Source organism: Vigna angularis, chromosome 3, assembly GCF_016808095.1.
Source record: "Vigna angularis cultivar LongXiaoDou No.4 chromosome 3, ASM1680809v1, whole genome shotgun sequence".
Taxonomy (NCBI): Eukaryota; Viridiplantae; Streptophyta; class Magnoliopsida; order Fabales; family Fabaceae; genus Vigna; species Vigna angularis.
In genome coordinates, this window is record NC_068972.1 from 34,475,735 (window position 1) to 34,503,551 (window position 27,817).

Below are 27,817 nucleotides of genomic sequence, written 5' to 3' on the forward strand. Positions count from 1 at the left end.
ATTTGTACTTTTTTTAAGAAAACAACACTCTACCATCAAATTTTTCAAAGAGTAATTAAATTCAGGCTTCACTTATTCAATGTCATTCAACAAAGTAGCAGGGAAATTAATCAAAGAAATAAAAAGATTGATCATGTACACTACTCTTCCATTTCCTATACAATAATATACATCTTGATCTGATATTAAATGTATGAAGTACCTGTGATCTCTTCTCCCTTTGGGAAGAATAATTATATTCTAGCAAGTTTGTAGAATCACATAATGTTCTTGCTTTAACCATTTCACATGTTGTTCTCCTGTATACTAATTAAGTTGCTCACTATACATAAGAATAAGCTAATTAAGAAATAGAAAACAAAAAAATGGATTGTCCAAAAGTGACATGTATCTCAGTTGTGGTTCTAATGGTTGAAATTTTTAAGCTACCATGCCAGAGAGTAGCAGGTATGAATGGAATGTAAAAGCCACATAATAGAATATGGCTTTCAAGAGTCTTCAGAAAATACTCTGAATATGAAATCACGAAAACGCCTTGAATATTGTCTGGGATCAACGGCTGATATTGAGGTTGGATCATAGTGAATGGACTTGTAGGCATGCTCAAGCTTCTTGCTAATATCATAATCTTGAAGTATGTCTATGATACCAAAAAACAAAACCACTTCATAGAACTCTCCTATTGGATCTCCTACGAGTTGTAATTCACAATCATTTCTTCGCACTGTTCTTTCAACCCTTGCTGGCATGTTCACACCCAATTTGATACTTGCCCATCTGAAACATAAATTAGAACATGTATTACCCAACAACATGAATCATAGGCAGAGTTTGGGTAGAGGTTTCCACAACATTTACATATATTGCAACTTAGCATTAAAACTTTGAAAAGATATGTGACCTGGTAGGATCTAGAAGAAGTAGATCCATGTCTGCTCTAGAAGTACATGGAGTTCCTTCACACTCTGAATCTGAAACAGCACAAGTTAAACAATTTTTTCAAGTTTTCAATTTTGAATAATGTATTGTAGGTATGCCAAGAAGGACTTTAGGTCAAGTAGTACCAGCAGGAGTGTGAGATTCTGAAGAAATAATTTCCCCATTTTCTGATATATCTTTGAAATGAATACCAACCAGAAGACTGTAGTCCATGATCCCCTCCTGTTCCAGAAGCTCACAGTCCCTATCAATTTGCCTGAGATAACAAATATATATAGTTTCTGTGCTTATTTTTTCTGTTGAGGTATTAGAAAAGAATTAAACTTTAACAAGGTAGACACAACATCTCAGATACAACACAATGTGCCAAAACCTTTCATCACCTGCAAAATTCTTGAAACCAAGATTTTTGTAGTCGAAATATGAAATTTAGATCAAGATCTTTGAGGATAGTTGTTTCACTAATCTCAGACTCGGGCTTAATTGTTATTCGCCCAAGTGATGAACCCTTTAAATCAAAGCGTCTATGGATGGTATACTCAGAGCAGAAAAGATTGCCCATTATGATAAATCGAACCTGCAAATCCCAAAACACACTATAAAGATTCAAGTTTAACTTTTTATAATTTTCCATGTATAATCCAATAAGCATTTACCTTCTTCTGAGTTGTTCCTGTTAACACAATGCAGACCATAAAATTTTGTCCATTTCTTTTTCTACGATGCGTGAAAGGAAAATTTCAACACGATTTTGAATTTATGAGATTGTGAAAGAGAATATCTCTTATTTCTTTTCACTTTATCTCTATCTAGACAGAAGACAGTATTGTTTTCTTTCTTCTAACTAAACATAACTCTATTAAGAAAATCTTGAATTTATAACAAAATCAACCAACGATACCAAATGTGTTATCCATAACTGTAAGACAAGATAAACCTTGTTCTCATAATCAAACATAAATCTATCATATTTTCTTATACGTAATACAAGAGAAGCATTTATACCTTCTTCTGAGCTGTTCCTGTTAACTTAACACAATGCAGACCATAAAATTTTGTGACGAGAGCATTATCAAAAGCTCGAAAATGATTGTAATAAGCTGGAAGCATTCTTAAAAGGGCCTGCATCAGCATACATGGCCAAGTATAAGTTAGAAGGTTGCTTGGTTTGATTTCCCAGAAAAATTGAAGTAGCTAGGGCGATGATACAGCACACTCACTTTTGCCTCAGCTTTCTTCATTGTCTTTATCATGTAACGGTCATCATTGGTGAGGTAAAAGAAGCTACCACTTTTACCAGGCGAGGAAAGTTCACGAAGAGCCTCATTTCCACATATAGATATCATGTAATCGGCTGCATCCACCTTGAATAGCTTCCTAAGAGTTCTGCAAAGACAGATTCACTGCATTAGCTTAATTATGCTGAAATGATTAGTTGAATTTGTTAACATGTAAATTTTAAGCCTAATTTAACCTGGAATTGCTTACCTAAAGACTACTGGGCAATAATCCTTCCATTTGAACTCAGATGTTGGGTGTGGTGGAGTGTATTTAGAACCTTCTGGGGGAAATCTTGTCCACACTTTCTCCTTGGGATCAAAAGCTGAAGGCTTTAGATCGAGTGATGCAGAGGGAGCTGGTCTTCCAACAGAATGCCTATGCAACAAATCAAGCAAATTCTAATGACTAAGGTGATTTAGGAAAGATGCAACAAAGATAAAAACAAATAATAATAATACTTTTACACTCACACAAGTTAAAACATTGTCGTAATTTTAAAGTATTCACATAAATATATTTTTAACAAATAAAATGTATATATGTGTTTAATAATCAAATCACTTAAAAATATTTGAAAATAAAAAACACTTGTATAATATATTAAAATATTCATAATTCAAATTATCAAAAGGCAACTTAAAATAAAAATACGTTTTGTATAAAAAATAAATAATATATAATAATGTATTGTTTTATGAGATCGATTGAGATATGATTAAAGAAGTTGTGATGATGTACCTGATTCCGAGCTGCAAATTGAGCATAAGCTCATAATTCTTATGTCCTTTGCATATGACTTCGCCCTGCCTCTTTGATTTGGTGGGTGCTTTTAGGGTTTGAAGTTGATTAGTCCCTCTTGAAATAGCACCATCCAAGTGCATAGCCATGAGTTCATCATCCAAACCAACACCAGTAGCAGGTGGAGTCTTAGTCCCACTGAAATCACCTTCTGCACAACCCCACAACTGCATTCTATCACTTGGCTTCTCCACTCCCACACTCACCCTCCCATCTATGGACATTCTCCTTGGCTTACCACAATCTCCTCCCTTTGAAGACCTCCAAACAGCAAGCCTCTTCTGTGATGGCAACACTGAAACCTTCTCCCCTTCACATATCTCATACTTCCCCAATGCATCAAACACTTCTTCAGGATCCCACTCTAGGGTTCCCTCTTCTGATGACCCTGCTGGATAATATGCTCCACTCCTATCTCTTGGATCCTTGCTCCAATTTCCCACATAGAAACTTCCATCACTCCATATGTATCTTCCATTCCCCTTTGGCAACCCATCTTCCCAATAACCATCATACCTATTCCCATCACCCCAAAAAAATGACCCTTTTCCACATATGTTCCCATTCTTCCACTCTCCCATGTAATAGTTTCCATCCCCCCACTCATACCTTCCTTGCCCTTCCTGCATCCCCCTCCTCCATTCTCCTTCATACTTGTCTCCATTCACGAAGTTCTTCACTCCGTTTCCATGTTTCAAATTCATCATCCACTGCCCCTTGTAAACGTCTCCGTTTGATGCTGTGTATGTGCCTGTTCCGTCCATGTAACCACTCTTGAATTCTCCTTCGTAATGTGGCCCGTTTGGCCAACTGAACCTTCCCTTTCCATTCGTTTTCCCTCTGAACCAGTCTCCCACGTACACGCACCCATCACTCCACACGTATTTTCCCTTCCCGTGTGGAAAATTATCTGCCCAATCTCCCTTGTAGTAATCCCCATTCGACAGAACCTTCTCTGCATGATACAGTTCGTGTGCCTCTCTTCCGTTTGAACCCTCCTTGTGATCTTCGTCGTCTGCATGGGCCATGTATGTTGACCCAAATATGCTGTTTGCACGCTTCTTTGCCACTGCCTGTGTTTTTCTCACCGTGGCCTCCCATGCCTTCATAACACTACTATCTCTGCCAATCATTGTGTTTTTCTTTCTTCTTCCTCTCTCTCTCCCTCTCCCTTTTCCAAAATCTCGCACCAGATATTCAGACTACGGAAAAATTCATCAAAAATCCTTGTGGGGGAGGGGGAAATGTGAAATTTTAAGGTTTTCAAAGATCACCTTTCTTCTGGGTGAAGGAGCCATGTTCTAGTTCGAACCCGATACCAACTTGCATGTTGGCAGCGTTATAGTTTTTGGTGTTTCAAGGTTCTAACTTTTTTTTTCTGTTGGGTCATTTTTGACGTTTGAGGCATAGAGCAACTGCTCCATGGATGAAACAACTATGGCAGACAAAGTTCGGTAGAGGAGCCATTCCTTAATTTGGTGAATTTTGATATTCATGAAACGAAACCGTGAAAAATTATTCATCAGAGGTGCAGCGTTTTCCTCCCATGTTTGAATTGTTTTCCGTGAGAGAGAATCGTTCATCTCCTACAACCTCTAAGAACCGCGACATGGAACATGTACTAAATCAAGGGGTTTGTTAACTATCATTAGCTTATGAATATATTTCGTTTATTTAGCGTTCATATATTCTACGCGCAGTCACTGTTCTACTCACAGCGTAATTCACACTCATTTCCCCATTTTCAAAGATAATTAACCTTAAAAATAATTTATTAAAGTGTCACCGTCCTCACCACCTCTTCAAGATTTCTTAATTTTGTTACCATCATGTGTCTAACAACATTAAATTAGATGATGTTTAAGTTCCGGTTATGAATGGAAAATTTGGATGGAAAGAAGAAATAATTTAAATGAATTACATTTATTTATCTATCATTGAATACACAATCCATAAATTCATATGGGATATATATTTAAATGAAAGTTATAACTCGTATATATTATCAATTAAAGTAATAATAATATTGCATTAGAAGAGAGGTTATAAGTTATAAGTTAAAAATTGGAGAGATTGGTTTTAGTGTTTGCATATTCGTTAATGTGTAAGAGATTTCTATAATGTATGTGGTATGAATTTGAAGCTTGAAAATGTTAATATTAGGATATCGAGTAATTTTTTTGTTGAGGTAGTGAAGATCAAGAGTGTAATAGGTAATGCAAGTACAGAAAACAACTAAAATTTTACGAAATAAAATAAAATAATTTACAAATGAATTAGACGATGAATCAATAAGAATTGAAAATGTCACATTTTGTATCTTCGTCCCGAAATTAGTATTCAAAGGATATAGGTTTTTTTTTTCTATAGGGAAATGAGAGAGTGGCAAATGAATATATAGTTCAATAATAGAATGTGGAGATATGACATTTAACAAAAATCTAAAAGTGAAGTATTGGATGAGTTTATTACAAAAATTTCTCTTACTGGATTTACCAATTTACCACCAAATTTAATTTATAGGCTTTGGAAAAAATATTTGGTCAGCAAATTCTTAGACAACAAAACTCAAGTCTAATTGATTTGATGAATATTTATAATAGTCAGAATATTGATGATTATCTAATTCAAGTTAAATAATTAAAATCCAGATGTTATACTCAAATCATTGAACATTTTTTTTATCAGCAAACCATTGATCATGAGTTGATTGGTATGACTAGAACAAGGTTACGCTTTTTTATGAGAAAGAAATTGGTAAATTTACCCTTAAGAGAGATATGGCTCCTTTGACAAATAAAATTGGGAGAATTGAACAAATAATCTTTGAGAAAGAGAGATATAGAAAAATTTATAAACCAATGAGAAAAATAATATACCTAGGAACTTCAATTAATAATAAAGAATTGAATGAAATGGACGTGAACAAAATGTTCTCTATGAAAGTAGTGATGCAAATATTTCATATAAAATAGGACTTTTTATGTTTGCAAATTGTTACAACATGTAAAAGATAAAATGATAAATCAAACATATAGTTTTGATGTGACAAAAACATATAATTTTTTTTATTTTGGTAAAGGATATAGGCAAATTAAATTGAGGGATAATAATAAGTTACTCTCTTTAGAACAAAGAAAATAGGAGGAAATATTATAAGTATCATAATATTTATGCTCATTAGACTAATAATTGTATTAATTTCAGGAACGTGTTGAACAAGGAAGATTAAGGTTGAAGAAGAGTTCAAGAAAAAACGAATATAAATCCATTTCAAACCATCTCTTGTGAATGTTGAGGGTATTAAATTCATTCCAATCATGATGATTGATGTTACTAAAGATGCTATAAATGTAAGGTTTGAATATTTTTTCTTTAGGAAAATTTGGAGTTAAAAAGATCTTTTTTTGAAAGTTAATGAACTCTTGAGAAATTTTTTAAATTGTAAGAAGGAAGGGGATGAAGACGTTTCATTGTGCCTAAGGTGTAGTGTTGTGTTATATCAATAAGAAGCAAATACTTTGAGTTTGAAAAGAATAAGAAGTTGAAGAATCATCAACAACATTACAATTTCAAGGGTAAAACAAACAATTCAAATGTTAATTAGGGGTGATATAGGAAGTTTCATTTATGACTTATGAAAAAGTTCCAATTGAATAATGGTAAAGAAAAGTGACTATCATCAACTTATAAGAAAATGAGAAATCAAGGAGTCTTTAATTGATTGTCTTGTGATGGAAAAGGAAGTCCTTTTGTTACTATGTTTTAAAGAACTCAATAAAGTAGGACATCATGGTTGAGATATAATACTATAAAGACTCAATGAAAGAGGGGAAATGATGAGGAACTTTGAGAAGGATAATTTTAAAGGGTGTTAGAAAATTGATTGAAGTTGATTATACAGTGTCTTATGTTGATAAACAAATACAACTTAACTGAAAATCAAATGGAAAACGAAGTAGGAGTGATTTCAGTATTACCTTCCGAATATGAACATGAGATTGAGACAAATAGATGAAGGAAATGTGTCATCAATGGAACCCAAAGTTATTATTATTAATTAAAGTAATAATATTGCATTAGAATAGAGGTTATAAGTTATAAGTTAAAAATTGGAGAGATTGGTTTTACTGTATTACATATTTGTTAATGTGTAAGAGATTTCTATTATGAATGTGATAGAATTTGAAGCTTGAAAATGTTAATATTTAGATATCGGATAATTTGTTTTGTGTAGGAAGTGCACAAGATGAAGATCAAGAGTTGAAAAAAATGAGAAACTATATGAGAAACGGGTCAGTAGGTAATGTTAGATTATGCATCCAATTTCGATTAACAATTAATAATTAAAGAGTAATCAAACCTTTTAATCAAAAGAATAATTCTTAATACCCTAAAAAATAATATGTGAGAGCATACCTAGATTGGTTATTAGAAAAAACGTATATCAAATATAAATGATTCTAAAACATCTTAGATTTTATCTTGATTTTCTAATTAGATGGAATGAAGAAAAATGAATAAGAATAATACGTATGTACTCACATATCGAAACCATAACTACTTTATGTAACTTCTATTAATTATTTTATATTTATAATTTGACCATTTATCAAATTAAAATATTGTTTATAATCTCTATAGGTCAATATTTCATGACATACATGACATTAGTCATAAATTAAATTAATTAGATCCCTTTAAATAATATAATTGTCCTAACATATTTAATTATGTATTATACAAACATACACACACACACACATATATATATATATATATATATATATATATATATGTGTGTGTGTGTGTGTATGTATCTATGTATGTATGACCTAAAATTGCTAACAATTTCTCATTGTCAGAACACATAAATAATACAACAACTCGGCAACCCAAACATAGATGTCACTCAGCATGGACAAAACCCGATTACATGAATTACGTAAAAAAGCTAAAGCAAACCTCCAATCCATGGCACAAAAAAGGGTAGACCGAAAAGGAAGGGCAATAAAAGAAAAGCAAGGAAGCTCGCCCTACCTGAGTAGCACAAAAGAAACTCGGCAAGACCAAGCAATAATAGCCTAAAACCTCAACGGTCAAGGTCGTCCTTCCAGCCTCTCACATGGCCAAGTCACTACCTCTACCTTGGCCACCCTTACTCGGGGAACCTACAAAAGAAAAGAAGAAACACTAATTAAGTTATTAGTAGAGAACATAAACAATGCAATAGACAGTCACCTAACCAAAAGTCTGGAAACAATATGTAAGGCAACCTTATCATAAAAGGAAGGTGCACCAAAGAGAAAAGCCCCTACATTACAAGAAAAAGATCTAGAAAACATACCTTAACTATCAAGGTCATCTTTTTCCTTCTTAAAGAACCTCACGAGAACACAGGAACAACACAATAATCAAGCTCAAAGAGTAGGATGGAGAAGACTCATCACCAAGTCTTATCCAGCTTAGTCAAAACAAACAACAAAGTCACTAAAACAATGTTAAAAGTCGGCATCGAGATTAGTCAAAACAAAGAATGAAGCCGACAAAACATGCCTAAAGTCGACAATGTTAAGGAAAAACAAGCTCAAAGTCGGAAGCATCAAAATTAGAATACGTACAAAATTGCAACACCAAAGCAAACACTTCCTGAAGTGGGTAGCACCAAAATAAAGCCCACCTAGAGGCAACGACACCAAGTAGAGATTGCCTAAAGTCAACAAACACAAGGCGAAAAAGGTCATTCCCAAATAGTAACGTGAAGAACTTGGCCTCATAGGCCACTTGAAAATCTTGGCCAAATCGACCATCACCTCTAAAAAGCTCGATCGAATGGTCATCACATATAAAGAGTTTGGTCGAATGGCCATCAAGGAACTCAGCTGAAAGCCCATGACATCTGAAAAACTCAGCCCGATAGGCGACTAAAGGAGCTTGGCCGAACAACCAAATCCACACTGAACAAGCTCGGTCTCAACGGATAGGCCTCCACGACCACATAAACTCGGCCTCAACAGCAATACAAGTTGAACGAACACGACCTCAGGGCCAATCCACCTGCAAACCCAACCTTAAGGCCAATCCACCTATAAACACAACCTTAGAGCCATCCCACCAAAGAACATGGCTCGTCCATCTACAAACTACTATTATAATCTCGTCACCTATCCATAAGTTCACGGTCAAGATTTAAGTAAAATATAGGTGATTAAACTTCGTACTTTTGGATCTATAGATGTTTAAATTTCTATAGAATCATATGATGCTAAGTTGAAAGACAATTGATCAAGATATACAAATGTATTTGTTCGGGTTAGGTTAGATTCACCAAATGGGACATGTTGAATTAAAACCTAACTTGTTTGTTAAATTAAAAATAATAAAAATTAAATCCTAATTTACAATTAATATAAAATACTTAAAATTAATTTATTACTTCAAATATTTTTGAAATTCATGTTATAAAGAAAAGTATTTAAAAATTAATTAAAATATAGTACAGATTTCCAGTTGTTTAGTGCACTTAACTAGAAGTAGATTGAAATTAACTCATAAACCTTAAGTCTGAAAATGAAACAATAAAAGATGATCTCTATATTAATTTTTTCATTTTTATAATATATATATATATATATATATATATATATATATATATATATATATGGTTTAATGTTTTGGTAAGTCTCTTTTTTCGTCCAGAATCTCAATTAGGTCCCCTACTTATTCGGTGTCTCAATTGGGTCTTTATTTTTGAAAATTTGAAACAAATAGAGGCTTGCTCTCAAATTGGACAAACGATGTTTAAGAGGGCCTTACATAGCATGTTGACAATATTGTTTAAATTGACGCGACATTAGAAACTTGATTGTGAATTATATTTTGTAATTTGTGAATTAAAGAATTGAGGGCAAATTGGGGAAAAGAAATTAAATTAAGGGCAAAGTGGGAAAAACAAGTAAAATTGAGTGCAGCCCCTTTCTCTGCAATTGACAAATCGAAAACAGATTAGGGAAAGAAGATTGGGGCTTCGTATTAGGGTTCGTGGGAGATAAAAAAGTTTGTTTTTGTTCGATTGAAAGCACGAGGGTTCCTGGGTGTAAAACGTCGGCTTGAAATAAAGGTGCATGCACGACGTTTGGAACAAGTTGAAGAACGAGGTGCGGTGTGAGACCTTGTGTCGTTGGAAGCACGAGATTGAAGCACGTGGTGAGTGGAGGTTAATCTGAAAGAAAGTCAGTGTGGATGCTTTATTGTCTTAGATTTTATAGTTGGGAAACTACAATATTGGGTGGTGGTCCCCCATGGTTTCAATGGTTTGGCCTGCGTTGTTGATTGTGATATGGTGGTCCCCCATGTATGTTTAAAGTTATTTGAGTTTGTGTGAGTGTGTTTTGTTATTTTTTTAATACTTTTTTTTGTCATCATATGTTTGCATAATAGGTGTGTGTAGATATATTTATATTGTGTTGTACATAATGGACGATGCTATTGACTGTGTTTTCCACCATGGAGGAAAGTTCATTAATGATGGTACCCTAAAGTATGAAGGGGAGACAACAACTTTGTCCTTTGACTCTGATATGTGGAGTTATTTTATGGTTGTTCATGTAGTGAAAGGTTTTAGATATGATAATTTTAAAGAATTATGGTACTGTGTAGGAGAGGGTTTAGTGTTGGAAAATAGGTTGGAACAATTGATAGATGACACTGATGCGATGCATATGGCTAACTTATCTAGGCTTAATGGTGAGGTTCATGTATACATTGTACATGTTGTTTCTAAGCCCGAAGTGATACATATGCTTGAATATATTACTAATGATCAAGGACAAGTTGAAGGTCATGGTGAAGTACAAAAAGAGGTGCACGAGGGAGAAGAAGATGGTGATGGTGTTGAAGTAGATGGTGAAGGTGATGGTCACGTACAAGAGATGCATGAGGGTGAAGAAGATGGTGATGGTTTTGAAGTAGAGGGTGAAGGTGATGGTCATGTACAAGAGGTGCATGAGGTTGAAGAAGATGGTGATGGTGTTGAAGTAGAGTGTGAAGATGATGGTCACGTACAAGAGGTGCATGAGGGTGAAGAAGATGTTCATGGTGTTGAAGTTGAAGTTGAAGGTGATGGTGATGGTGACAAAGAGCAAGAGTTGAATATGTGTGAAGGAGTTGTGGAGGAGGAAGTTGATCTTTGTAGTTGGAGTAAATCTATTGATGAAGGTGGTGTACATGGAAATAGTGAGTGCATAGAGGGGCTAATTGATGTGGGTGTTGAATGTGATATAAATGGTAATGTGAAAGTAGAAGTAGAAAGTCTTTCTGATAGTTCAGACAACAAGATTGATGATGATGATAGAGGTTTGTCAGATGAGGAGTGGAAATCTGAGGAATTACTTAGTGCAATAGAGAGTGATGAAGAGGTTAATGACAGTGAAGGTTATGGGAGGTTTGGTATGTTTTGTATGCCAAAAAGTATGGTAGACTTTACATGGGAAGTAGGGACTTCTTTTGCTGAAAAGCAAGATATTTTAGATGTTGTAAAAGGGTATGCTTTGGAAAATGGGAGGAATATAAAGTTTGTAAAAAATGACAAAACATATATTGTGCTTATAAAAGGAGAATGTAAAAGGAGTGCTTATAAATGGAGATTGTCCATGGACCATATATTGTGCTTATATGGAGGCTATGAAATCATGGCAGCTGAGAACTATAAATGACAACCATACCTACAGTAGGGAGTTCAACCTCAAGTTACTTGAAAGTGGTTGAGCAAAAAGTTGAAAAAAACAGTAAGGGAAAATCCTAAAGTGAAGGGTGTAGATATTTGTGAAAAAGTTCAAAGGAAGTGGAACATAGGTACATCTAGGTGTATGGCTTATAAAGCCAAAGCTATTGCTTCTAATCACATTGATGGGTCATTTAAGGAACAATATAAGAGGATATATGATTATGCACATGAGTTGTTGAGAAGAAATCCATGATCTACAGTTAAGGTTCATGTTGAGGATAATAAGGGTGAAGTAATTTTCAAAAGATTTTACTCTTGTCTAATGACATGCAAAGATAGTTTTGTCTGTTGTAGGCCAATAATTGGATTAGATGGAGCCTTTTTGAAAGTGAAGTATGGTGATGAGTTGTTAATAGCTGTTGTGAGAGATGAAAATGATCAAATCTTTCCCATTGCATATGCGGTGGTAAAAGTGGAAAACAAAGATTCATGGTCGTGGTTTTTGAATCTTTTGATTGATGACCTTGGTGGTGAAGAAGTATATTCATCAATAACTTTTGTGTCAGACCAACAAAAGGCAATAGTGATATTTAATTTGGTACTTTCCTACACTAATTCATTACTTGTATATACTCCTAACTGCTCTTTATTATTTTAAAACCACAAAGTCTACTACCAGCCATATAAGAACTACTTCCAGGTGTTGACCAGAGATTTTGTGTGAGACACTTATATGCAAACTTTATGAAGAAATATCCTGGTAAAAACCTGAAACGGCTGATGTGGAGAGCAGCTGCTACCACTCACCCACAAACTTGGGAGATGGAAATGAGAAATATTAAAGATGTCAATGAAGACACATTCAAGCATTTGATAGTCATCCCTCCAAGGTTTATCTTTTGAACTTCACTCCAAGGTTTATGTTTTAAACTTAACACACTATTTTGTTTCTATATACTATTAACATATGTTTACATCATATGTTGTAGATACTAGTCAAGGTCCAGATTCAGTCCAACACCAAAATGTGACACAGTGGTCAACAATATTAGTGAGGCTTTCAACAGTGTTCTGGTTCATACCAGGACTAAACCAATCATAACAATGTTGGAAGAAATCAGGGTGTACATCATGCAAAGATGGGAAAGAAACAGGTCTAAGATATAGTCCTTTGCAGGATCAATTTGTCCAAAGATCCAAACCAGATTTAGAAAGGAATCACAATTAACCAAACACTGGATTCCTAGGTAAACTTTCTTGATTACTTCTTAATTGTGTTGAATTATTTTTTTTCGTTCGTTTATATTTTTGTTATACTTTGTTCACAACTGGTCAGCTAATAAATTGTTTGAAGTGAGACACGTCTCCCACAATGGAGACAAGTTTGTCATAAACATAGACGACTTGTCATGCTTCTACAGGAGATGGAGCATCACAGGAATTTCATGTTGTCACTCCTTGGCCGCAATGAAGTTTCTCAATATTGATGGAGAGCAATTCATTCCAACTTGCTTTATGAAGTCCACCTATGAAGAAACATATGCATCAATCGTATACCCCATCAACGGCAACAACATGTGGGAGCTAATACCATATCCGGATGTCATGCCTCCTAGGAAAAAAGTTATGCTAGGAAGACCTAAAAAGAAAAGAAGACTGGAACAGTGGAAGATCAGAAAGGATGATTCTCGACTGAGCAAAGCTGGTTTGCGCAAGATATGGAGGCTATGTAGGGAGGTTGGGTACAATAGAAGTCGTTCCTCAAAGCAACCCAAGAACCTACCCATGAAGCTACCCAACAACCTACTACATCATCAAAATTAGTCATCCCATCAACACAACCACTCATGCCATCATCACAATTATCTAAAGTTTGTCATGACCATGAAGTTCAACCATAGAAGTGTGTATGAATGATAATCATGTCAAGTTTAAGGATCTTATTATGTAATAGTTCACTTGTAGGGAACAATGTTAATGGTTTTGGATGTATGTACTTTTTTACTGCAACTGCTTTTATGACTTGTTATAGCAGTAGCATATGACTACTATGAAATAGCATAACTGCATATATCAAATTCTGAAAAATGAAGATTTATGACTTGTGACTTGTTATATGAGTTTTGACTTCTAATGCTGAATTAATGTGTTTGATAATCTTACTAATGTAAAAGCTATGATGAAAGACTCTGGGACTGCAATGGTTGGAGTAAGTTTGATCTCATTTGGTCATTAAATGACTTCCCTGACTTTTAGCTCTAAAGTAAAGCTTAAAGAGGCTGTCATACTGAAGGTTGACCAAACTTTTAATGATTTGGTGCTGCCTTGTTTCCTCTTTTCATTACTTTTGTTTTTGTTTTCATGACTTAATAAAAAATTTCATTGACAGAAAAAAAATGATCCATTTACATTGATATACAAGTTCCTTAATTTCACGAAAATCACTTAAAATGATATATCTTAAGGTTTTGTACACTGAATTCAAAGTAGTGTATGAGTTTTTTTTTCACTAGTCTGGTTCCTTTACAGCCATTGGATAAGCTTAAAGTGAAAAAGAAAGCTTAAAGTAACTTCAATTACTTTCCTTGTTAAAATATTGAGTTCATTTTGACCATGTTAAAAATTACTATTAACTTTATTGTAAAAACTGGCACATGATAGTAAAATTCTTATTAACTTTATAATTGTGTGTTGAACATGATAGCAAATACCCCACCCTATTCACTTTATTTTAGTGTCCATACATAATTTGACAGACAACTTTGATTCATTGATCTTAACATGTTTCTCTAGTCAATTTTTATATACCATTAACATCATTCCTTAATTTATTAGGATTCCTACTTGAGTAACACAGCTTCATTCATTTAGATAGTCAAATACATTGTTATTTGAGTTTTCATTCACAAACTCACTTTAACATCATCAGTTGCATCCTAACAAAACGAAAAACCCTGCTAATTGCATCCTAACAAAACGACCAACCCTGTACATTATGGATTTGTCATTCATATTGAAATTACAATAATATTAAGCAAACAAATCACCCATACCAACACCTTTATCCATTTTTCCACAACCTTAACAGATTTTTGCAAATCACTCATCATCTTTGTTCCACCTCCCATTTCTTTTGTCTTTGACAAACACTCATGTTTTTCTTCCCACTTCAGATTCGTATTCTCAATACCATCATCACAGCACCATTTGAAGAAATTGAAACCACCTTCTTGATATCCATTTTGTAAAAAAAACAATTAAAAGGACTTTCTACTAACACAAACAACTACTCATCCACGTTCTTTTACCTTGTACTTAGGGCAACCCTAAAATTGATTCCCTCTGTTCTTAGTAGTTCGAGATGTTCTTACCATTGTTTTGGGGGGTAAGATTCCATCAATCCTAAATACTCCACTACCACGAAAAACGACATTAAAGTTTTGATTCCACCACCCATTGCATGTTGAAGAAGAACAAGAATGTGACTTCTGCATTTGATTATCCATCTCTTTCAATGGAACAAAAACACACTTCTTTTTCTCCCACAAACCCTAATACTAAGCCCCAATCTTCTTTTCCCAATCTATTTTCGATTTCTCGATTGTAGACAAAAGACTACACTTAATTTAATTTGTTTTGCCCAGTTTACCCTTAATTAAATTTGTTTTCCCCCGTTTGCACTCCATTTTTTTAATTCACAAATAATCAGGATTTTAATGTCACGTCAATTTAAACAATACTATCAAAAGGCCAAGACACAATTGAGATACCGAATAAGTAAAGAACTTATTTGAAATTTTAGACAAAAAAAAACCTACAAAAACATTAGACCTATATATATATATAAACACGAGTATGAACTTTTCTAAAGAAAATAAATTTAAGACAACTTTTTGACTTGTTATCAAAACATATTGATAGAAGAAACTATTAGATTTCGAAAAATAAATTAATAGATGTCCAAACATGCCATGCCTATACAAATATATTAGATCACATTAACTTTTGTTGTATTTTGCAATAAATAACTAGATAAATTTAGTTTTGTGTAGAAGGAATCATTAATGAATAAGATAACTTCGTCACCCTTATAACAAAACCAAATTACCTTAGACCAGTTTCATATGAACTATGCGAAAAATATATATTTAGTTACACTCACGACAAGAATTTCCATAGAAATAGCATGCGCTGTCTGAATCAGGAACTCCCATCTGGTGCCAAGTGATGATGCGCATACATATACATAAAATCCCAAGCATATCTAAACAAAGGAGTGGTGCTTAACGTATAAATGTCAAAAGATGTAAAATTTCCAAAGAGAGAATGCTTAAAGCCCTAAACCAACAGTGCGGCCATCTCTTCGTCGAAGGCCTGCAGTGTATTGTTTCTCTAGATCAATCTGAAGTTCCTTCTGCTTCTCAGCACGGAGAATATCGTTACTGCTTTGGTTGTTGGTATTCTGCTCTACTTTTGCTTCGCCCTTCATACCCTACAATTTGCCATAGGCACGAGCATAACCTTAGACTCAAACCGAGTTAGTAGGTGAATAAACTCCAATGGAGTGAGTCATTTAAAGTAACATTCGCCTTCATGCAATTTTTGGGTCAAAATAGAATAAAACAGCGTCTAAATAAACACTTACCATGAGTTTGTTGAATTTCTCTTGCCGCTCACGATCAGAAAACATAGCTGTATCCCAACGATGGCCAGACTACAATATTTGGCGAGAGCGTTGATAAAGCAACGATTGCATTGTCAGTAGCAAATTATCGAAAATGAAAAAATAAATACGTACCAATGTACCCATGTCATAAAACAGGAACACGCACAAAAACAAAATCATGAACATCGTGGAGAGGTCACTCTCTACATCACTACTCAGTTACTTATTACGTACAAACTCAACCAAAGGTACAGTTTTGAGTAATATGTAATCTTATTTTTTTTATGAACAATTATCGATAGGTATGCAACATTTCAGGTCAATGCTACTGGACCACCACTTGAAGCAACAAATCCCAACATTTATACCCATTAATAGGACATAAAACAGCGTTAATTCATTAATAGTCCAAGTTTGGGTCAACGAGACAAGTCATTTGGCACAAAAGGAACATGTGTTGCATTTGAAATACAATGTTTCAAAATAAGAAGGGTTAGGCTCCCGTTGTGTTTGGCTTGTGCTTTTGGAATAAGTAGCTCTACTGTTAGATAAGACTGGTGATCTCATGCTTTCCAAATCTCGACTACTCCGACCACTGCCTCACATCTTCATTGACTACGTCATGCTTCACGATCTAGGCTTTGCACAGCAGTACCTTCTTGACGATCTAGGCTTTGCACAACAGTGTCTCCTTGAATCCCCACTGCCTAGTGTTTCTTCAAAGAGGTGAGCTTCTGTTTTTTAGTTTCGTTCCTATGCTCTTCATTTTGTTAGTCTTTTCCAAGTCTAGATCTGTTTTTGATCTTTTTCGTTTCTTCTTTATGTTGGCTTTGTCCATTCCTTGGTTATGTTCTATTTTTAAAGCTTTTTTTTTCCTTTTTATTTCATGTTTAGATGTAGAAAGTTTAAAATGTCTGAAATTGGAACTGGTTCAATGAAGAAAAGAAACAATGGCTAAGGAAGTATAAATGAAGAAAAGAAGGTTAAGCAGATGTAATGGGCTTAGGCCCATCCCTTTATATTTTCCTATTTAAAAATGCATAACCCTTTGTGCTCAATACACATTAGAGATTCATACTATGTTTCTCTTTCTTTTATTTCAACATGGTATCAAAGTCATCTATTAGAGTCTATCCTAGTGTATTATCCTTGATGTGAGGGGAGTGTGTTGGAGATCCGACATCAATTAGAGATAAGACAAGTTAACAGTATATAAGTGAGTGTAAACTTCACCTTACAAGCCTCAACAATACCAAACTCTTACCTAATCAGGGAGCGCATTTATTGGACCCTGAGAAATACTGAAGATCAATTGGAAAATTGAACTATCTTACTAGTACTCGTTCTGACATTTCTTTTGCAGTCAATGTGGTCAGTCAATTTTTCAATTCACCACCGTTAGAGGTAACTTGATTTCTTGAAAGAACAAGAAACAAAAGTATTGTGGCAAGATCTAATGCAAAAGCATAATATATAACTACAGCCACAACCACTTGTGAACTTGTTTGGCTTAAACAATTACTTAAAGAATTGGAATATGGATATGCCACTTAAATGACACTTGTATGTGACAATCAAGTTGCTCTTCATATTAGTTCTAATCCTGTCTTTCATGAAAGGACCAAGCACATTGAGATTGACTATCATTTTATTCGAGAAAACATGGTATCTAGAGACATAAAGAATGAGTTTGTTAACTCAAGTGATAAGTTAATAGATATTTTCACTAAGTCTTTATGAGAACCCAGAATTGATTATATTTGTAATAATCTTGCTACATACGATTTATATGCACTAGCTTGAAAGGGAGAGTTAGTGGTATCAGGCTTAGGCCTATCTCTTCATATTTTTCTATTTATAAATGCATAACTCTATGTTCCCAATACATATCAGGGATTCATCCTATGTTTCTCTTTCTTTTATTTCAACAAATAGAATTGAATATTTTGATTCTCAAAGAGTTAAAATTGAGGATACAAATACCATTAAAATAGTAATAGTATGCTTAAAAATAAAGGAAAGGAAAAAGCTAGTGATGGTGTTCAAGCTACATTAAATCAATTGTAAAAAGGAGACAAATAAAGTTGAAGCTCAAGTTGTTCAATTTTCCTACACAAGAGTAGAGGTGTCAACTTAATCCATGACCCATGGACTAGTCCTAATCTATCCTTGAAAAAACCCTTTTTTAGGAGGCCTCCTCAACGGGGCCAAAGAAAGTCTTGACCCCCAAAACCCCTTCTCAAGTGGATTAAGGTCAAGGTTAAGGTAGGTTTGGCCCTACTACAAGACATTAACTATCTTAAAACCAATACCATTTATGTACACATATAAAATTATATATTTTATTATATAGTCTAATATGTTGTAATTTTATTATATTTAATCAATGTTTTTACATCATACTTATTATTATGTTATTAAATAAAATATTTAATATATAATTTAATACACTTATTGACTATAATCTATTTATTTATTTTATCAATTTCTTAGAGAAAAAAACTTATAACATTTAATAAGTACTTAGTATATTGTGATAAAGTCTCAATCATGAGAGAAGAAACATGGAGTTTAGCCACAATGTGAAAATATTAAATTAATTCTAATAAAATTCACACAAAAGTTTTTTTTTATAATTACTAAATATATATGTATTATATATGTATTATATATATATATATATGTGTGTGTGTGTATTGATTATTAAAGAGAAATAAATAATTGGTAGAATTTACGTATAAATTTAAGTCATACATTAAAAAAAAAGACAAAAATAAACAAGATATAATAAAAAAAAATCATAAACGTATTATTCATAAATTCATTATTTTAAACTTTCAAATTGAAATGTCTTATTTAATTTTGATTCAGATCTAGATGGATTTAAGAATTTTTCGCACAACAAAATTAAAACCCTTAGATTTGTGATAAAATAGGAGTTATTTTATTTTTTTCTTGTATTTAAAATGAATATTTTTTCTTAAAAAAAAGCTCATGGGTTGACTCTAACCCACATAAATTTTGTGGATATTTTGGTCTAGTAGTGACCTTTTTCAATGGGAGCATTCTGACCCTATGAGTTTTTCTTACCCCAGCCCATATGGATCTAGGCCAAACCATGTGAGGGGAACCAAATTGAAATCCAGGTTTTGCAAAAATGTGAGAGACAATTGAGAGACACTTTTGATTATAAACTTCCATCTTATTATGACTTGAGATTGGAAAATATGAAACAAAAATCTAAGAGAGTTTTAATCTCTTGGCTGTTTCATTTAACTACATGGATTCTTACGTCAGTAGAAAAACCAGAAAGATATTGTGATCTAACCATAGGAGTCAGATATGTAATACCAAAAATGAGTTAACCTAGTCTACCCCCTTCCCATAAGATAACAACACCCTCAAGTCAGAGCATAAAGATAGTATGCACCAAGCTTGATAGGTATATTCATCAACTTATGATGTGCTAAATGGAATGACTAGGGATTCTCAACAAAATGATATTTGATCTGAAATTTGGTAACTAAAAATCCCACCTAAGGTTTTCTTATTCGGAGATGTGTCAAAAACCGGATTGCAACAAAAGATAATCTCAAGAGACATGTACAACTTAACAATGACTTGTCTTGTCCTTTATGCAAAGTGGAGAAAGAATTTGTGGCTCACATTCCATTTAACTGTTGCAAGATGGATTCTACTTGGAAGTCCTGCAACTCATGGATAGATAAGATTACATGTATGCCAGGTAATATGGTTGATCACTATTGGTAACATGGACTTTGTTAGGAATCAATTGCAAAAAAAGTATGGTGCACAGTTGAGAGGAATGACATGGCATTCAGAAATGAAACCTTTGATTTGAAGAAGGGGAATTGTTACAAACAAAATAAGTTTTTTGGCTTCAACCTAGATGAGGCTAAAGGTACAAACCTTCTGCTCACCTTCCTCCTTATGGCAAGCTAACCTAGGACTATGCATAGAACATGGATGATGGTCAGATAAGGGTGACTGGTTACTTAATTGGCCAAATTAGAATGAGTGGTGTAAAATTAGTTGTGGGAGGTCATGCAAAGTAGTTAAGTGTATGTGAAAAAAGGGGAGCACAGAATTTGTCCCTTCTTAGTTATTTAATCATTATCACTTTAAAAACTTATGTTTCGTAATTGCATAAATCCATCTAATTGGTGTGGTTTGAATTTAGATAGTATAGTAGTCATGCACTACTTAGTTACTTTAGAATTATGGAATTACTGTTTACTACTTTGATTAATTATGGTGTTGAATTGTTGAATTGGTATGGTATTTACATGTGTAATATTTTTCTTTTCATGCTAAGTAAACTCTTAATATCTATGTAAACTCTTGAGTTAGATAACCATAGCCCTAACAGAAGTGTGTTTTAAAATTGGTCATCATTAACTGAACAATTCCAACCTCTCGTCTCATACATCTAAATTGCAAAGCAGTAGTTCCAAGGAAACAAAAGCCTAGAACTGTGAATTACACTAATTCAGTTCATTTCAACTTCATGATCATTCCTTAAGTATATTAATCCGAAAGAAAAGTTCTGTCTTATATACCTTTCTGTTTGCAAAAGGAAAGAACACATCAAAATAAAGAAAGATGCAACATACCTCTTCGGTAGGTGTACTCTTCTTGCTGCCCCACAACAGTTTCTTCTTTTGGTCAGTAGTCAAGCAACCAGCCCCAACTAAGTTCCTATTAACTGTTATGTACCAAAATTTCAAAATGAATACAACATGCATGTGATCTATAACCAAGTTCCTATTTCAGACTCGTTAATTTCTAGATGCTTGGCTAAAATATTATTTTATGGTTGATGACTTGGACTCAAATCATTAGCAAAGAGAAAAACCATTCTATAGAGAAAATAAATCTGAGGACTTAAGGGCAGATATCCACAGCATATACATCTAAACCCGCATCAGTTCACCTTAACCATACGTGAAAGTTGAAATTGTGAACTTTAAATCTATCAAAATCCAATCGATCATAGAAAATCAAACCTATGTCCATAACCCAAAAGTAGGGAAATTTTCAGGATAGCTAGTGCATACCTAATTCAGCAGCTCTCATGGCTGCAACTTTTGCAGCATCTAGATCATTGTCACCATCAAAGCCACTAGACTTAGCAGCCAATGAATCTGCCTTGCTCTCGTGAGAAAGCTTTGAACTTGAAGTTTTACTTTCATCGACTTCAGTACCTGAAATGAAGCAACACAGTAATTTCATATAATGGTACATATATAAAAAATCAGTACAAAAATATGCAAACAGTACCATCTTTTCTATTATTGTCATCCCGGTCAGTATCAAACAACTTTACTTTCTTTCCAGAAGTTTCTTTATCTTCAATAGCACACTGCTCGCCTTCTTTTCTAGTTTTCCAGTCTTTTCCCTTCCCAAACTCAGTGTCATGTTTTCGTTTATCTTTCCATGGACCGTTTTGATCATTTGACTCCTTCTGTTCACTCTTATAAGCATCTTTTAGACTAAATTTACCATTGTCTCTGTGTGGGCTTGAGTCCTCTCTTTGGTTCCTAGCCTCTAAATGGTCACTTCTGTTGTAGTCCCGTGAGCTTCTGCGCGATTCTCTTCTTTCATTTCGTCCATCCCAGTCCAATGAAAGTCCCTCCCTCTCCACCTCATCATGCAGTGCATGCTTCTTTGTAGATGCATGTTTTTCATAAGAATCAATCTCTTTATATTTTTTATTATCCAAGTATGTTTCTCTTTGTTTTTCTTTGCTTCTATGATCAGGCCTATCATATTTGTCATGTGAATACTTGTCCACACTGCGATGGTAGTTTTTTGACCTGATATCACTCTCTTCTCTCATACGATCATCCCTTGACTCATGTCCAGAACGAGAGATTGGCCTCTCACGATATCTATCTTCATTTGCATATTTGTCATGCCGAGAGTGACCATGGGAACTCTTGGATGACTGTCTATCAGGATTTCTAAGAGAGTCACTGCTTCTGCCGTAGTGATTCCTTCCATATTGTTGGTCCTGTTCCCAGTCATCATACTTCCTTGAATGATGGTGAGAGACTCTTGAGGAATTTTCTCTCACTGGATTTGGACTTGAGCTTTGTCCTTGCCTAGGATTAGCTGCATATAAAGAGCATAAATTTACTTATTAAAGTCACAGACTATGTGTAGTTCAGCATTGAATTTTATAAAACTAAGCTCAGTATTGCACTGGAATATATTATGCAAAACACTTTTATGGAGATGCTTCCAGATAAAAATAGTTAATGGCAGATTGCAGCACAGGGTCAATGATATTAGAACATACCCAAAAGCGAACATCTTAAGAAAAACAACAAGCAATGCCATAATCTGTAATGAATGGTTCTCAATGCATGAGGCAAGAACAAGTGACAGAATGTTTGCTTTCTTGTTTTGCAGTATTTCATGCATGTTTTGCTCAAGAAACCACTCACAGTTTCTGTGTAACTGAAGGTAATTGACATGCACGAACTAAAACAATTAACTGATATGGATAGTAAAACATTTAAGTGACTAGGAAGATAATAGACATTTGCTTTTGGCTTTTCATTACGAAAACAAAAGGATAAAAAGACAAAATAGGCAAAAATGTAGTTAGGATTGAAAATTTCATTACTTGTATCATGATTTGATACAAATATCTTCATAGTTCGAACATATCACAATTAGACAAGTTTTTGACCTTGAATCATTTTCTGAATCAAGTGTTTTACCTTGAATAATTTGCTGAATCACATTAGACTGGTTGTGCACAGTAACAGCTCAGGTCAAACAATTTCTTAAAAATAAGCAATCTTTAAGGGTTTGGTTTAAACACAAGAAAATAAACAATTACTTAATTGATACCAATCATACCAATCACATTCACGTCATCTCTACTTGCAATAATCGAAACCTACAAAAATGGAAATAAAAATATGCCAAAATGAATAAAAAGATTCTAAAGATACGTTTTCCTAATTATTATGCAGATATTGAGAACTAATAATCTCCTATTTACAACACTCCCCTTCAAGTGGGTAAATGAATATCAATCAACCCCAACTTGCCTACAAGATCCTACAATTTGAATACATTTGGTCCAATCATGTTGAAATAGATTATGGACAATGCTCATGGTTAACTTGTTAACACACTATGGCACATAGGGATGTCAACCATTATTTTAAGGTCATCAAGTATGATCTTCATCCAGAGTCATTCACACAAACCTTGACCAAGGGCTCAAAATTCAGCTTATACACAAAATGAGATACTCTATCTTATTTTTTTCTTCTCCAAGTCATTAAACTTTCTAGGCCTCAGATATCAAGCTTTGGATTAAGGAACAAGATCATGGTGATGATCTTACCCAAACAATAGCCTCCATTGATGAAAAAGATCGTCCACAATGGTTGAAAGTTAGTTCTAATGTTCGTAAGTCAACTAGTCATCCTTCCCTGACGTAGATCTTTCACGTCCATGACACATTGTGTTTTCTCCATCTTATTTATTCAAGTGATAGAAAAACAAAAACAAATTGCACCCGAAACAACACAGAAAGTATATAAAAAAAATATGGCTCCAAAAGTTGTGATAACATCAAAACAAAATGTGAAAAACAAGACTTCAGGTTCAGAACAGCTGGCAGATTCTTCATCCAAGAGCACCAAAAGAAGCTTTGTCAAAGCCAGATGGAGAATGAATTTGGGCCAGTAACAATGGCTTCTAGCCTGAAATGTGTTACAGCTATTTGAGACGCAACCAAGGGCTATTATGGTGTGGCACTCCTATCTCAAAGCCACCACAGCAGACAGACTATTAACTACTTCGTACTGGATTTAATCATTCATATCCTATAACATTTGAAATATAGTTGAATACCATTCAGGTTTCTTTTAAGCCAAAATACAAAATTTATAGGCTTCTAAATGGATAATGTAGGCATCTTCTTAAAAATAGTCTAAACACCAAATCAAGTTAAGAAAACCTACGAGATGTCTATTCCATCATACTAGAAGATTTTCAATTAAGGATAAACGAAGCCCATTCCTTCAAATTTAGAACTAGAGGTAATGCCACAGCATCACATAAGATTAGGAGGCACAATTCCCGTTAGGATTTATGCTTCTAAATGCAAATTCTAAGAGCTCAAACAAATTCCGGGAAACAAACAGCAATATCCATGACACAAGTGATAAAACTTTTGCACAAAGAGGAGGAATAAGAAACAACACCATATAAGATCACATCAGCACATAAGCTTCAAAACTGGAAACCTATTCCATGTGCAAATGTAATTAATTATTTTCCAAATTCTCTTACATCACAATAAAAAACTCATAACAATGGGTTGTTTAACTGCATATCCCTACCTTAATGAGAAAAAATCATTCCACCTATAGTGGAATTAACATTCATAACATACTAACTAAAATATTCTCTAAAACACTGACCACATAGACAGGCAAAAGAATTAGGTTGCGTCAGCTATGAAGTAAAATAGAGCAAGTTTTAATTTTTTATAAACCACGATCATAGCCCCACCTTGTGCTAATCACAAACATACAACACTGTATCAGTTTTCATACACAGGGAACTGCTGTAACGTCAGAAAACACCATGAATCAACCTTAATTCCCATTAGATCATTTGGTAAGTGACAAAGATATTAAAAGTCCCCACCTATCTAATCTCCACCATAAGAAGAACCATGCATTAACACCACAAATGAAAAAGATTCAAATACCATATTACTAATATAGATAGAAAATTCATCACAATACCATTGAAACTTCTAAAAGAAATAAGACCAAGAGCGTAAAAGATCCCAACCATCAGGTGAGGGTGATCCATCAACAGGTGACCGACGCCGATAATTCCTACTAGCTGCATCACCAGAAGGCTTGCGAAATGCGTTTTTTGCATCAGAATTGCCATGAGGCAGCAACGGTGAGTTTGAATCCGTCATGCCAAGCCTGTAATTGCACTAACACACTCGGTCAGATTAGGATGCAAAAAAAATCTCAGTGAATTGAACAATCAAAACAAGGTAAAATACGTGTGAAAATTTTCAGAAACAGACCAAAATTAAGGGCCAATTAGCAGTGACTGTGCCTATTAAACAGACCCGTGAAAAAATTAATGCCAACCTCTTCAACCAAGGCTAGTCCTACTGACAACAGAGGCATACAGTTTAACAGCAAACAAAAACAAATACCTATATTAAGTGGAACTGTTAACTTTTTACAAGCAATCTAGAAATTCAACACTGCTTCAATTTTAAATAAATAAATAAAATATTAAGATGAAGGAGCGAATCACTTCAGCTCTTGCGTTTCCTAAGTATTCAAACGAAGAAAAAATCGAATAAAATCCAAAGATTAAATGTACGAACGGATTATAAACAAAGCATGCATAAAATTAAGGGACTAAGATGCGCTACTGAAAATCGCAAAGAGAAAGAGAGAGAGAGGGAGAGAGGGAGAGAGAGAAAGAGAGAGAAAGAACCAGCTAAAGCGAGGATTCGAAAATTTGAAAGGAGAGAAGATTAATTCATTGAGATTTTGGCGCTTGTAAGTGGAAGCATGAGGAATGAATAGATGCGATAGAAGAAACGAAACCCTTGATTCTGCCTATGTCGTTTCAGTTAGTTTGAAATTTGCAGTCCTTAAAATACAAAAAGAGGAACAAACTGCGAAGCAGATATTAGCTGCCTATAGATATTTCATCCCTAAAAAAAATATTATTAACATATTCTAGATTGTAAGAAAACTAATACTTTTATATTATTTTTAAATACAATATTTATTTAAGTTTATGAAAATATGATTACAATCTATTTTTGTAAACTTTTATAATACTGCTTTATTACATTTAAGTTATTTATACACTTTATTAATAAAATGCACTCTATTATAGACTTATTTCAAACCATATATAATAATTAAGTCATCTTAAATAAATAATCTAAATCCAAATGAAATAATAGTTAATAATTTCACATTAGAGAACATTTAATCAAATATTATATGTAAGTATATTAAAATAAAATAAGTTTTGCAAACTTAAAATAAATTTAGTCACAAATTAAAAAAATATTTATATATATGTTTAGGATTATGGTTTGTAATAAGAGTTGTGACTTTGGTGTATAAGTAAACAATTGAAGGACTCACACTTTTGAAGTGGTCTTTTATGTTTATAATTTAGAATGTTTTTACTTGTGCATGAACTTCATTTAAGTACATCAATTAACTCTAGTTAAAATTGCATAAAATGAGTGTTTTGATAAAAGACTTTGAAATAATACCAAAAAAATATGGGTTGGTACCTTAATAAAACAACTTGTGTATAACAAAATTTTGTCCATTTTTTTTAATCCAAAAACAACTACAATATAATTAATCGACCATGTGTGCATATTAAACACTAAAGATAAAGTTCAACATTAAAAAATGATTCACCTTTAACAATTTATTTTTTGTTTGTCATTATAAGGAGTTCTCTTCTTTTAAGCTTGAAAAGTAATCTTGAATAATAACTAATCAAATCCACTTTTTATATAAAAAAACATATTCAATCAATGAGAATAATAATGATTATTGTTTTGAACTAAAAATCTTATGATATATCAATACTGTCTTCACCATCTTCACTTAAATTCATTTCTTCCTATTTAATATTAAAAAAATCCAACCAACAAGTTCTTTTATATGTCTTATACTTTAATTTTTATTTTCACAATGTTTAATCTCACTTGACCACATCACATACTAAAGGTTTCCCAAATCACCTCCTAAAAAGAAACTTTACTACTAAATAATTTTTCAACCTTGTTATGATTTTAAGTTTTAGTAATATATCTCAAGTTCAATAAAATACTTTGAAGTATAATTTATTTATCATTGGTACTTCATCTCCTATGATCCATTTTATTCTCATCCAAAAGAATATTAATAATATAGATAACAAATTTCAAATAACCTAATCAATTTATAATAAAGCATACCAAATAAAAACATATTTATTCAAAATGTATCCAAATCATATTGTTTAATTGTGTTTATTACTAACGTCAAGTATGAGAAATTGTTTCTATTTTATTCAAATTGTAAAATAATTAGTCATGTTTTATTTAGTTGTAGATAGTTACAACAAAATACCGATGTCATTTTTAGTGGAGATAAAACAATTAGCATAAAAATACAATATTATTGTCCTAAGGTGGTTGGTGCATAATATAGAAGTAAAGGCTCTTTAACTCAAGTGGTAGAGCCTCTAGTAGAACTGCGATGGAGCCTGTGATGAAACATGTGGTGGAGCTAGTGGTGGAGTTTATGATTCAATCTTTTATGGCACAACCTTTTTGTGGTATAGATTGTTGCTCAATC

At 33.5% G+C, this 27,817-nt stretch overlaps 2 protein-coding genes and 1 pseudogene across 5 annotated transcripts; 1 reads left to right on the top strand and 2 right to left on the bottom strand.

Annotated features, from left to right (window-relative positions):
- Positions 1 to 391: 391 nt before the first annotated feature.
- Positions 392 to 4,151, bottom strand: LOC108325783 (phosphatidylinositol 4-phosphate 5-kinase 4-like; annotated as a pseudogene).
- Positions 4,152 to 10,493: 6,342 nt separating this feature from the next.
- LOC108324487 (uncharacterized) lies at positions 10,494 to 13,567 on the top strand. Its single transcript, XM_017557433.1, has 4 exons — positions 10,494 to 11,590; positions 12,098 to 12,341; positions 12,494 to 12,633; positions 13,165 to 13,567. Exons 1-4 carry the CDS (start codon positions 10,494 to 10,496, stop codon positions 13,565 to 13,567), a joined length of 1,884 nt encoding a protein of 627 aa, XP_017412922.1.
- A 2,264-nt stretch (positions 13,568 to 15,831) lies between these two features.
- On the bottom strand, positions 15,832 to 26,110 carry LOC108326199 (DEAD-box ATP-dependent RNA helicase 42). Of its 4 annotated transcripts, XM_052874287.1 has the most exons (8): positions 25,935 to 26,107; positions 25,260 to 25,402; positions 23,301 to 23,340; positions 21,711 to 22,544; positions 21,488 to 21,634; positions 21,044 to 21,135; positions 16,389 to 16,457; positions 15,832 to 16,235 (listed from the first exon to the last, which is right to left on the bottom strand). In XM_052874287.1, the coding sequence occupies exons 2-8, from the start codon at positions 25,362 to 25,364 to the stop codon at positions 16,074 to 16,076; spliced, it is 1,449 nt and encodes a 482-aa protein (XP_052730247.1). In that variant the 5' UTR covers positions 25,365 to 25,402; positions 25,935 to 26,107; the 3' UTR covers positions 15,832 to 16,073. The 4 variants fall into 4 exon arrangements, with proteins under 4 accessions (XP_052730247.1, XP_017415034.1, XP_052730246.1 ...); XM_017559545.2 differs by lacking the exon at positions 23,301 to 23,340 and having other exon boundaries at positions 25,935 to 26,110; XM_052874286.1 differs by lacking the exon at positions 23,301 to 23,340 and having other exon boundaries at positions 25,211 to 25,402.
- Between the last annotated feature and the right edge of the window lie 1,707 nt (positions 26,111 to 27,817).

What these genes read in the sequence shown, in the direction of transcription:
- LOC108324487 (XM_017557433.1), top strand. Translation starts at nt 10,494, where the DNA reads ATGGACGATGCTATTGACTGTGTTTTCCACCATGGAGGAAAGTTCATT. An exon ending in GAAAATGGGAGGAATATAAA is followed by an intron (nt 11,591 to 12,097) that starts GTTTGTAAAAAA and finishes TGTCTGTTGTAG; the next exon opens with GCCAATAATTGGATTAGATG. An exon ending in TTGATAGTCATCCCTCCAAG is followed by an intron (nt 12,634 to 13,164) that starts GTTTATCTTTTG and finishes ATGCTTCTACAG; the next exon opens with GAGATGGAGCATCACAGGAA.
- LOC108326199 (XM_052874286.1), bottom strand. Translation starts at nt 25,364, where the DNA reads ATGGCAATTCTGATGCAAAAAACGCATTTCGCAAGCCTTCTGGTGATG. An exon ending in TGACAATAATAGAAAAGATG is followed by an intron (nt 21,635 to 21,710) that starts GTACTGTTTGCA and finishes GCTTCATTTCAG; the next exon opens with GTACTGAAGTCGATGAAAGT. An exon ending in CATGAGAGCTGCTGAATTAG is followed by an intron (nt 21,136 to 21,487) that starts GTATGCACTAGC and finishes GGTACATAACAG; the next exon opens with TTAATAGGAACTTAGTTGGG.